The 12,435-nt window shown below is 47.2% G+C and overlaps 1 protein-coding gene across 1 annotated transcript; it reads right to left on the bottom strand.

The window, feature by feature from the left end:
- CEBPA (CCAAT enhancer binding protein alpha) lies at positions 1–2,428 on the bottom strand. Its single transcript, XM_040571286.1, has one exon. The coding sequence runs from the start codon at positions 1,886–1,888 to the stop codon at positions 911–913; it is 978 nt and encodes a 325-aa protein (XP_040427220.1). The 5' UTR covers positions 1,889–2,428; the 3' UTR covers positions 1–910.
- Between the last annotated feature and the right edge of the window lie 10,007 nt (positions 2,429–12,435).

The following is a 12,435-nucleotide window of genomic DNA, read 5'->3' as shown; positions in this document are numbered from 1 at the left end:
TCTGTCACCAGATAAGAAAGTCATGTGATGGCAAAGATCTAAGTAATGCAATAAAAATAAAGTGTAGCTAGTATACACGGAAAGGCTTTCACATTACATGAGGCACAGCTTGGACAGACAGAGACTTGGAGAGGAGCTGAACGTCCTGGAATAAAGCAAAATACACTGAGAGTTCATAGTAAATACCCGCATCGATAGGTATTTATTCACTTGTGCTTCGCCATGTCGTGACATACAGTACAAGACGCTGCTGCTCTTCCTTTTGAGACGGGGAGCTCACTGTGCTCCCTCACAAGCTGCTGCTCCGGCAGTCCAGGCTGTGTCTGTCGGTCCCGGGGTGGCCTGGAGGCACTGGGGCCAGGCTGGGGCACCCCAGCTGCCTCCTGCTGCTCCAAGAGGCATCGGGCCCTGCTGCCTGTGCTCCCTGCTGCCTGCTCCTCAGCGCCGGCCCCTCCGGCCCTCACCCTGCTTCCTTGCACCCTGCCAGGCTGGGGCACAGAAAGCCCCAGAGCTCCTGCAGCCAGCTTTTAAGGCACATCTGGGTCACTATATGTGCTTTATTACTATTATTATTATTGTTATTTACCCTGTGTAGACACGTGAGCTTTTTATTTCTTCCTTCCCCTCGCCTTTCTCCTTATAAAACCCACCATGTTTTCAGCTTATTCGTGTGTCATCCCTAAGGCACAAACCTTTTTAATACTACAGCTGCCTGGCTTCTTTTATTGGTCGTTAATTGTTCGAAAAAAAAAAAAAAAAAAAGGAAAAAAAGAACCGAACCAAAAAAAACAAAAACAAAAAAACAACCCCCCCCCCCAACAATCTGAGATCGCTGTGCTCCAGTATATATAATATATATATGTATATGTAGGTGAGCGTGGCAGCCCAACGGCGCCCCGCAGTCCCGGCGCTAGGCGCAGCTGCCCATGGCCTTCACCAGCGAGCTCTCGGGCAGCTGCCTGAAGATGCCCCGCAGAGTCTCCAGCTCCCGGGTGAGCTGCTCCACCCGCTTCCGCAGCCGCTCGTTGTCGGTGGTGAGCTCCAGCACCTTCTGCTGCGTCTCCACGTTGCGCTGCTTGGCCTTGTCCCGGCTCTTGCGCACCGCGATGTTGTTGCGCTCCCGGCGCACCCGGTACTCGTTGCTGTTCTTGTCCACTGTCTTTTTCGATTTGCTCCGGTGGTCCGCGGGCATCATCTTGAGCGCGCCGGCGGCGGGCAGGCCGCCCGGGGGATGCGGGTGGTGCGGGTGATGCGGGCTGGGCACGGGCGTTGGGGGCGGCGTGGGGTGCCCGGGCTGGAGGTGCATGGTGGTCTGGGCGCAGTGGGCGATCTGGTACTGCAGGTGGGAGGGGTGCTGCTGCGCGGCGTGGTGGGGGTAGAGGGCCGACAGGGCCGCCGACTTGACCTCCTCCTCCTCGCGGGGCTCCTGCTTGATCACCAGCGGCCGCAAGCCCGGCGCGGCGATGCGCTCGTAGAGCGGGTCGAGCTTGCCGTCCATGTAGCCGGCCATGCAGCCGAAGAGCGGCTGCTGGTGGTGCTGCTGCTGGTGCCCCGGCGCCGAGGCGGCGGCGCCGGCCCCATGCATGCTGTGGAAGTCGAAATCCCCGGCCAGGATGGCCTTGGCTTTCTCCTGCTGCTTGCTGTGCTGGAAGAGGTCGGCCAGGAACTCGTCGTTGAAGGCGGCGGGGTCGATGTAGGCGCTGATGTCGATGGAGTTCTCGTTCTCGCAGATGTCGCCGAGCTCCGCGCCGCCCGCAGCAGGTGCCGCCGCTGAGGGAGCCTCTCTGTAGCTGTAGGCGCTGCCGGGCAGGGGAGTCTGGAGCTGGTGGTGCTGGCCGCTGCTCATCGGGGGCCGGGAATCGACCTCGTAGAAGTTGGCTTGCTCCATGAAGCACCTACAGTCTGCCGGGCATGGTGAAGGGCTCCTGCAATCCAGGTTTCGGACGGGGCGGCGGCGGCGGCTCTGCCAAGCCCGCGGCACCCCGCGGTCCCCCGGCGGCGAGCAGCACGGCTCGGCTCGGCACGACTCGACTCGGCTCGGCTCGGCTCGGCGCGCCCGGAGCCTGTCCCCCGCCCCAGCCCGGCCGAGCCCCGCTCGCTGCCTGCCTGCCCTGTTGCTAGTGGCTTGCCTGGGTCCTGTGAGCCGTATATATACACCCCCGCAGCAGGGCCGGGGATCGCCCTCTAGTGTCCACCTCCTGCCGGGAACCTTTGACCACCGCGCAGCCGGGTCTTAGCGCCCCGGCCGGGCACAGCCGCCCGCCCGCCCCCAGCAGCCGCCCCGAGCTCGGCGAGCTCCCGGCGCTGGGCTGCGCTCTCGGGGGGGTCCCCGAGCTGCCCGAAGCCTCTCGGGGAGGTGCGGGGAGCGGGGCCGTCGCGCCCTGCGTGCCCGGGGCCGCTCGGCGCCCTCCCACCGGCGGCGCCGCGGAGAAAGTCTCAAAGTTCAGCACCGCCCGCGAGTGCTCGCAAATATTTGGTCAGACGGGGGGAGACGGGGGGGAGCCCCGCCGGGTTTGCCGCAGGACCGACGGTGCTTTTCCAGCCGAGGGGCTTTGTGCCTGGAGCGCCCCATCCCGCCGCACCTGCGGAGCGCGGCTGGCCCGGCCCGGCCCGGCTCGGCAGAAGCGGGGACCCTTCGGCACGGCTCGGCCCGGGCCGCTGGGGCCGCTCCGGCGGCTGCTCCTGCCCGCCGGCTGGCACGATGCGGGGCGGACGCTTGGCTGTGCCCCGCTCCCGGTCCCGCAGCGCGAATGGAGCAGGTCCGTGTAATTGCAGCCTGCCCGCAGCGCGGCACGGCTCCCGGCGCTCACCCGGGATAAACCCGGGGCGCGGCGGGGCGGCAGCAGCCAGGTGGCCCGGGAAGAGGCGATGCTCCAGCGGGCTGCGGCGCCCCGCGGCTCCCGGCCGCCCACCCTCCCTCCGGGGCCGCACTGACCTGCCTGCTCCTGGGCGCAGCCTTCCGAGGAGCCCGGTGTGCAGCCTCAGCTCGGCAGGGGTGCGGACGCCCGGGATTTCCTCTCGTCGCCGTCCCGCAGCCCGCAGACGAGGCGTATCGGGGCTCCCTCGCCTACCTCCTCGCGTCGGGAAGCCCCCTGGCACTTAGCTCTGGTTGTCCGGGTCACCTGGAAAGAGGCAGAGAGAAAGGACGTGTCAAGGCTTCTGGAGCAGGTGTAGGCAACTGCTAGAGGAAGATCTGCAGAGAATTCAAAAGTAGCAGTAGCTGGCAAAAAAATGCTGTATTTCTTAGTCCTGGGTGTCCTAATAAGCCAGAAACTTGTGACAGCAAGTTGCTTGCTCATAAAGGGTTTGACAGATTCCTTGCAACTAACAGTAATTGACAAAATCTTAATCAGGAAACAATATTACAATGTACCAAGAACCCATTTTTTTTGTATCACACAGTACACATGTGAACCTCTGTTTCATGAGCAGAAGGAAGGCAGCAGTCAGCTGGCTTTCTGACCACAGAATGTACCTTTCAGTAACAATAGAAAACAATTAAAATCCTAAATTCGTTTTACATATGGTGAGTATCTTCTGAAATTATATTTCAACACATAAGCAGTGGCTAGAAAGGCCACTGTCTGAACAAGCAAAACACACAAAAGAACTCTGAGCAAAGTCACGATACAGAGGAAAAGCCTCAAGTCTGTGACAGAAACAAGTTTGGGATGCTTCAGCGTGGAGAGTAACATGTCCCCAGCTGCATCTGGCTGGCCAAATTCTGCGGGCGCTACCCCATTAAGCCCCTTCACAGAAAAGGGACAAATCCAGAGCTTGACTTTTTGCCTACTGGGAGGAATGTCGCTGGGAGCAGCAGTGGTGACTAGCTCATACTCCCGGCTTTCTGGAGGCCTCAGCGGACTCTGCAGGAATAGGCCAGGCACATTTAAAATAAAAGGTCAGTGCTGCGTGAAACAGCAGAAGCGTGTAACTAAGTTTGCCAGTTAATAACAATACCTACGCCTCTGTAGTCTTAAAAAGCTCTCACATTTTATAATCATTCTGAATTTCAGGCCTAACCACATATTAAAAGAAATTCAAAGTAAATCAGAAAGTTTAGGATCAGATTCCATTCCTAATTACTGTAATTAACGAACAAGTCCCCACAATTTAAGGACTGGTTTGCTCAGTACTTTTTACATAGACCCCTTTTATCTAAGTTAAGAACTATTAAATAATCTCTTTTTACACAAAGACATTAATTCCTGTTCAAAATTTTTTTAATATGGTATAAAATGAAGTTCCCAGATTTAGATAAATAAGACATTTCTTATTGTTTTTATTGTCTCTCCTTTTTTGAAGGCAAATAAAATGCTTAGAAGCTGGTCATCCCTCAGACAAGCACAAATGCAGATTTCCTCACTCCTATCAGCGGTGACCGATACCAAATATTTCAAATGTAATGGCAAGAGAAAATTTTCTGTCTCGTTGCTTCAGCTGCATGTGTCAGTAAGTTAATTTAACTAAAAGGGGAAGGACGTCTGTTGCATGCTATGGATCGCTGAAGCAGCACGACTGTCAACTCTTGAGGGTGCTATTCTTCCATCTCAAAGCAGATCTCACCAGGGACGGAGTGGAAAATGCTCCAAAACCCTAAACAACACCGAAAGTCATTTATACAAAGTCAGCTGTACTGGCTTCTGCTAGTAAGGACGGAAACAAAAGAAAATCACAATCATGGGGAAATGTAAATACCCCTGCTGAATTTTGAAGTGAATTTTGTGACCGTTTTTAATCGCACCAGAGAGCTGGACTCTCTTCCTGTCGGCTGAACTCAGCTCCTGTGCTGTTCACAGGCCGTTGGCTCCCACAGGTTGCCTTGCTCCAGGATCCCAGCTGGCTGCACGGGCAGCACAGCAGCGCTCTGCTTTCTGACCCACCAGTCTGGGAGTACAGAACCTGGCATGTAGCAGCCCAGTGAAGAATCAAAGTGCCATTACAAGTTTATTTTACTACTTTGTTAAACTAGAGCGTCTCACTGCTATTGACAAAGCTCCAGAATGTCCTGTGTGCATGCAAAACTCCTCGGGCATGAGTGCCAGCACAGCCCAACCCCTCCTCTTTCCTACCTGCAAAAGGGGTGAGGGGAAAGGAGACAGATCTGGCTAGGGACAGGGAGTGCACTACGGAGCAGAAAGGGCAGTACGGCTGTCCTGGGAGTGATGAGGGTATGTTAGCCTCAGCTGGGGACAGAGCCATGCCATGGGTGCACCAGGGCAGTAGGCAGGGAAGGAGCAGAAGTTTTATGCGTGAATAAGGAGCTGGCAATGTACCGTCTTATTTCTTCTGGTGCAATGAAACACAAACTTCTCCCCTCTGCTGTGTTTTCTGCCCCAGGGCGGGAAAACATGATACTGTACATGTAAAAACTGCCACACATGACAATTTTCAAAAGAAAAGGCTATATGTGCCAAAGCCTTGGAGGCTGGTAGATCAGTACGCAGCATGGTATGACAAGTCAACCACGACCTTCCCTTCAGCTGGGAAAGGCAGCTGGTGACTGATCACCATTTTTGATGTGCACAGTCTGGTCTAATGACAGATGATTTAATTACTTATCATTACAGCTTTTCTCCTTTGCAGAAACAGTGTTTACAACTCCAAGGTGAATGAAATCTAATCCATGCTATCTTCCTGTTCCCTTTTCATATAATTCCCCTTGTCTTCAGGGTCTCTGCAACCATGTCCTCAACCCTTGCTGTCCTTGTGCTCAACTAACTGCTGACTCCTCTCCGAGAGCTCCGTACCTTTGCAACTACCATGCTACTGACTGGGAGCACCTTTCCACTTCCATCTGCCTGAATACTGGCTTGCATGCGTTCACGTGGGACTCATAACCCAATCTTTCCTAATTGTCACCTGTAATCACATACAACCAGGGTGTGAAACTGTAAGCAGTTTACCCGTTCACAAGTTTTACATAGTTAATGAGCCATTAAATTGATAGTTTCTCTTTTGTAGTTAGGATTGTACTTTAGTGACCGTATTCATGGTGCCCAGAATATTCTGAATACTTTTCATTGCTCAATATTTGGCCTATCTACAAATCATACACATTCTCTCTCTAGACTTTTACTTCAGACTAAACAAAGACTTTCCTTCTTCCCTTCCTGAATCACTTTTCAATCCTCTGTCTACCTTACAAACTTCAGTGGTTTCTATCACCACAAATGGCTCACGATTTTTTATTCATTCATAGTTACATCTCCCTGGGAGGTGGAAAAGTGTTGTTACTCCTCCTCTAGACCTTACTCCTACTCTGCTGAATTGAAGGCTCATTGATCTGAGTGGGAACCGGCACAAACCTCAGCTAACAGACAAATTATGCAGCAGAACAGTAATAGGGCAGTTAGCACCATACTCCGAACTCAGTTCCCAACTCCACTTCTAGGGGAAGAATGTTCTCAAAAGTCTCTCTGGAGATTTTAACTCTTAGTAGATGGCTAGCTACTTCTCACAGCGTCACCCAAGACATAATCCAAGAAAGGAGATTTAGTCTCTTGGTAAATCTAGCAAACTGGACCATAGCTTCTTATGTCTGTTTGAACACGTGTGACACCAACTTCAGGCATTTAACTTAGATGGCATCCAAGTGTCTATATGAGCTATGTAGGGAACTTAGGCTCACAAATCTGAATGTTCTGAACCGTACCTAAAAAAAACAGATTCTGAAATAACACAGAGAGGGTCTTGATAATCTTGTCATGTGTAAAGCCAGCTGGATGGTACACCTGGGTTAGCATCACTGTTTAACAAAATCTTACTAGTTACAGAAAGAGCCCCTCTCTCTTGTACGAGTACTTCACTCTGATACCCAAAGTGTGTTATGATTATCAGCTGCTCCTAAAATACTCACTTGCAACTCTAAAGTGTAAGGCTGAACACATATATTGGCAACTGTTGCACACCTACAAAAACACTGCAATGTAACAGAATCACAGGAAGAAAATACTCATTTGTCTATTACACCTCTGTTCTGACCGCATCAATCCTTTGAAAACATTCAGTCATCCTGTAACATGATTCACACCTGTTATTTTAATGCAAAAGGCGGTTTATTAGGGTAAGCATAACCTTGGCAATGTGTACAGACACTGTGTAAAGTCAGCCACAAATCTAGTTTTCAGAAGGTACAGATGGACTAACACATTTTGAGAAGGCCACTTAGGTAATGACGAACCTTGCCACTAACCTAGGTGCCACTTTTTGCTGACCTCAAAGGACTTTCAAAAAAGATAATGGTACAGCATGGCTCAGGCTTTACCACTTTTTCTAAGTAGTTCTTTTTTGAGCTGTGGACATTATTCTAAAGGTATCTGCAAAAACTAAAATTTCAGAATTATGGAAATACCAAAATAGTTTAGGCACCTTCCATAAGTATAGCAAGAGACTCTTTGCTACACAAAGAATTTACAATCAGAAGAACAAGATATGAAAGGTGAGAGTGATGGGACAGGAAAAGAAGAGGAAGACCAGCTTATAAAAATAAGGTCACGCTGTTTCTTAATTAGGTATTTCAGTATGTGACACATTCTGTCATAAAACTGAGTCCCTGACATGGACTAATTTGTCCATGTTGTCTCTAAATCAACTTTATCTCTAAATCAACTTTACTCCTCTTTACGTGAGACTGACAAGGCTATAAATTAGAGTGAAAATGTGGCAAGAAGTTACATTCTATAGTATGGATAGGAAAGCCTCCTGCTGTCCTTCCACAGGTGAACACACTGCTGACTCTGTGGCAGACTTCAGCTGTATGAGAAGGGCGTGAGGCTTCTCAGAGAACTCAAGGATCCGGTGGGCTTTTTGCGTTTCTCTGTATATGTCACAAGTCAGACAATGGGATAGCCTCACTACCCTGCTCAGAATTTTTGATTCTCAGCCTGGAAACATTCAATGCTCTAAGTATCTATGGAATTAAGGACTAAGACATGGAAATACAAGAACTATGCACCTTTGGTACAACCATTCTGGTATGAATATCACGAAGCAATTGACTTCAGTGGCAGAAAGGTTTGGGGCCACATTTGACTAGTGTTTTGAAATTTCAGGTTTTAAAAAATATTGACTCTATACTAACAGAAAACAGTCTCACTGCTCAGTGCAGATGCTGAAAGTTTGACCTCTCTGTTGAGCCAAACTCAGCTTTTTCTAATTATACCACTGCCAGCCCAGGGATTACTGGCATGAGTAATCTAAGCAGGAGTTGGCCTACTAAATGAAAAATGTCAAAGGCACCGAGAGGGAAGGGAGTCACAAGGAAGCTTTGCAAAGTTCTTAGAGTTGCCCAGTGACATCACAAATGAATCCTAACCATGATCAAAGAAGCAGCCAGCACATGGGAAACAACAGACGCATGGAGGAAGGAAGCAAGTCAGAGGCAATCTCAGCTTAAAAATTATTGGTTTTGTTATCAGTTCCAAGCTAATAATAGAGATACTTCTGGCATCAGAATTTCCACGGCACTCCTAAGAATAACCACTGCACAAAGACGAGACTTAAGAGGCAGCTTACACTTACAAGCTGAAATACAGCACTGAAGTTCCCGTCTGCAGCATGTTGACCCTGCTACGGTGTGATATCACCTCAAGACTGCCCATGTAGCACACTGATGAGGCAGCAGAGGCTCTCTCATGTAACCAGGGGCAGGTGATGTGAGACATGGCCCTTCATTCCCTGCAGAGATTCCAAAGCTCACTTGAAAACACCAAGTGAAAGGACCTGGCACTCCTACCTGCTGAGATAACATCTATTCTGCCTTCTAAGCCTTCGTAGAAAGACGGATTACACACAGTAACATTCAGCATAGCAGTCTTGTTAATAAAAATGAGGCATTACTCACCACTGAATGACTTCTGTGAGACCTTTTTACATTTTTCTGTTCAAATGGGAATGTCATGCTTTGCATAAAACAAGTCTTTATCTTATGTGCAATAAAGGGGAATCACAGACCAGATCAGTCTAATGATCAGTAGATTTTTCCTGAGTGGATCACAGTCCCATAAAATTGTAGAAACTAAAGTCAGGAGGTAGCAAGGACATTTAAAGTTTTAGATGAAAACTGGACTGGCTACCTTGAAGTATGGTGCTTGGAACAAATCATTCCTTGTGCTTAGTTTTTAAGGGTGGCTGACAGTAGAGCTACTGAGTGCTTTAAATAAATATTATCAGAATTCATACAAATAAAAACAGAGGACTTCTTCTGACGGACACCATCATATTTTTCATTCATTTTACAGAAGCATAAAAATGTTTTTTTGTTTGCAAAAATATTTGAGAAAGTAAAAATCCAATGACAGTGCTGGTCTATTTGCAAGAAGTTTTCATATCTAAATGCTCATAAAGCCATGCTGAAAAGTCACTGCCCCTCAACTTGGAGTATCAACAATGTCATGTACAACTGGTTCATACAGTTAATAGTGGAACTAAGTCTAATCAAAGCTAATCATTCAGCAAAAGCCCAGGGCTGAGGCTGAGAGGTTTCTAGTCCCAAACAAAAAGCCCTTGCAAACTTCTTGTGTTTAAGTAAGAAAGGAACCAGCTATCCAATCAGGTCCTCATAATACAAAAAAATCCAACATTCTATTAACAGGGAAAGTGAGCAGTGCAAGCTGCTGATATCTATGACATAAATGTGGTAAACATGACATAAAGTAAAATTTAACAGAGAAAAGTCAAAGTTAATTTTAGAAAAATAACTCATGTTCTTTAAAAGCAGCAAACACTTCAGATCTTTAATAACAGGAGTTGCATGGTTCTAAAAAGAATTATGAAACATTCTAGTATTCAGTGCTACAGTACTGGATTTTATTTTCTTAAAATGTATGATTTTAAAAGGAAGATGATGATTTAAAAACCTGCATGCCACAGAACTCATAGCATGAGAAGGCTGAATCATTTAAAATAGAATATAGGAAAGGATTCATACTTGTTACGTGCTGTTTTACGCTGAGCAGCCAAAAAAGGAGGACAGAAAAGTCTAACTTAGCACAGAAACCTGTAGCTCTCTGTTAGAGAAACAATTCCCGACAGTTACTGTAGCCAACACAGCTACTATTTACGTTGGATAAGACAGTACAGTTGGTAGTGGGTCAGTATTTTCCACAAAATTGAAAGGGCTATCCCACAATACCATGAATGTTCTGTGACCTTTAGAAAGGTTTAGTAGATGCAAATATTTATATAACTAAGTGCAGGGCTTATGAATTATTTACATTTAACTTAAGCCATCAAGAGATCATTTGCATCTTCAGTAGTGTCTCTAGATCCCTCACCACATGGGAATGACTTTTCTCCTTTATTAATTAACTGAAAGAAACACGGGTTGCCCAGCTCAGCATGCCACTGAGAAAAATTAAAGGCTTCTTTCCTTCTTTTTTATGGAAGTGGAAAACACCATGGGTACCCTTGCACATAGCTGTGCAAGCTCAGCTGCTGAGTCCACTGGATACACAAAAAATTATGCCTTTATGGAAAACAAATATATGTCTCTTTTATGAGAAAAGGCTAACTGTGCAAACCATGGGTAATCCTTGAGGTAGAGCTCATGTCTCCTGACACATCAGCTGAAAACTCAATATTCAGGCCACCACCCTTTGCCCCAGTGCCCCTTGGCCTATTTGTCTCAGTAGGTCAGAGCTATTCAGTCAACCTCCCTTGCAGGACTGGAAAACTTGTGAGTCCTCGGGTCTACATCTTTTGGTTAAGGCTAAAAAATACATCTGGTGGTGGATTAGCAAAATACGTGGCATGTATTAAATTTTAAGCTGACCGAAAATCTTTCTAGAAATCGCTTTAAAAGCACTCAAATACTAAGTAAAAGCATGCATGCTCTTCGGCTTTCCCATAGCTCAGCTACCAACGCTGCTATAGCATGAAGTATCAGAGCTGCCTGTGAACTCCCATTAAACTTACAGCCACAACTAGTGTCCCTTCACATGATGAAATCCAAAGACATACAGATGGCTTTGGAACATGCTGCAGTATTCTCTGCTGATGCTACAGAGTACGGTTTAATAAGTGTCCCCAGATTAAGACGGTGTTTATGTAACTGAAATGTTTTGTTATGAACTTTTTGTGCTCAAGGCATTGTCATTTGTACCCAAGGCTTTCCAGTTATTTATGGCATCAGCATAGCACAACATCCCACATTAGCTTGTTAGAAGTAAGGCAATCGCTTCTAGTTGGAGTTCTCTGGGACTGGTTGCCCATGTGCGTATTGCTGCCAGGAGTACACATACACCTGTGTGCACTCATCCTGTCCTTTTTTTTTTTTTTCAGGAAGGAAAACACCAGCACACGCTTTGCAAGCCTTAATTTTGTCCCACCTGCAGGGTCCCTTAACGTCAAAGGGCTTTAGAAAGGAGAAAAAAGATGATGTGAGGTAAAAGTACACATAAACAATGCACCTCCAGTAATTTCATTTCCTGGTAAGCAAAGTCCTTTTCTCCAACTGCCAAACCACATTTCCATTGGAACGGTAGGTGACTTCAAAGCAATACCTGTACTCCCTGAAGGAGGGCCTCAAAAACCTGTGCAAATGATTGTAACTGTTACCACACTCACTGCGGAGCTTTGGAGGTTTCTAGGATTGTGTACACCTTGGTAAAGTCCTCTTTGCAATGTGTATGTTCAGCAAATGTTGGGTATGTGGAGAGAGTCTTTAGGGACGCTTTAGGAGAGTAAGTCTCAGTTTCCGCCAAGTGACTATTGGCATTTATATTGACTGCCAGTGCATGTGCACCGCTACGAATCTGCACCACACGGTTCATAGTGTTTTGAAGTGTTCTGTGCCTCCATCAACTTTTCTTTGCACGTTACTCTTTTTTGTTTCCATATTTTCACAGACAGGCTCTTCCCCTATGACTCACCAACATCAACTTTATTGTAACATCACTGATCCTGAATTCTTTCCTCAGGCAAAATTCCTGATAATCTTCTGACCAAAAAAAAAAAAAAAATCATAAAAAATGTGCAGGAGAACCCTGGCACAACAAATCAGATCAAGGACAGTTTCCTATACAGAGATTTGCTGATTTTTTTTTTAAGACTGGTGATGTACAGAAACATGACCTCAATGGGCAGACTAGAGATGAAGGGACACAAAGCTTTTGCTGCCTATCAGAGGGAAATCTAATCTACTTACTGTCAAGAGGAGAGAAAATCAGATGAGCCCTTCTCCAGTGACACTGTTGTCCTGGGACATGTTACCAAAGTGTTGTTTTTTTTTCCCCACAAATTTGGCTGCAGCATTTATATTCAATAGAAACCTAATGCTAGATTGTATCTGGTAAATTCGCTGTGACAGAGATGTTCAGGTGCCTGCATGTGTAAATGTAATTGCTTTGTTCCTCTGGGAGTCTATAATATGTTAAGAGAGTATGCAGAGCCAAAGAGCAGAGAGCTGTGCCCCACTGTTTCTGTTACTTTTGC

This window comes from Cygnus olor, chromosome 12 (assembly GCF_009769625.2).
Source record: "Cygnus olor isolate bCygOlo1 chromosome 12, bCygOlo1.pri.v2, whole genome shotgun sequence".
NCBI lineage: Eukaryota > Metazoa > Chordata > Aves > Anseriformes > Anatidae > Cygnus > Cygnus olor.
Note: the sequence above shows the minus strand (reverse complement) of the source record. Positions and strands in the feature narration are given on the sequence as shown.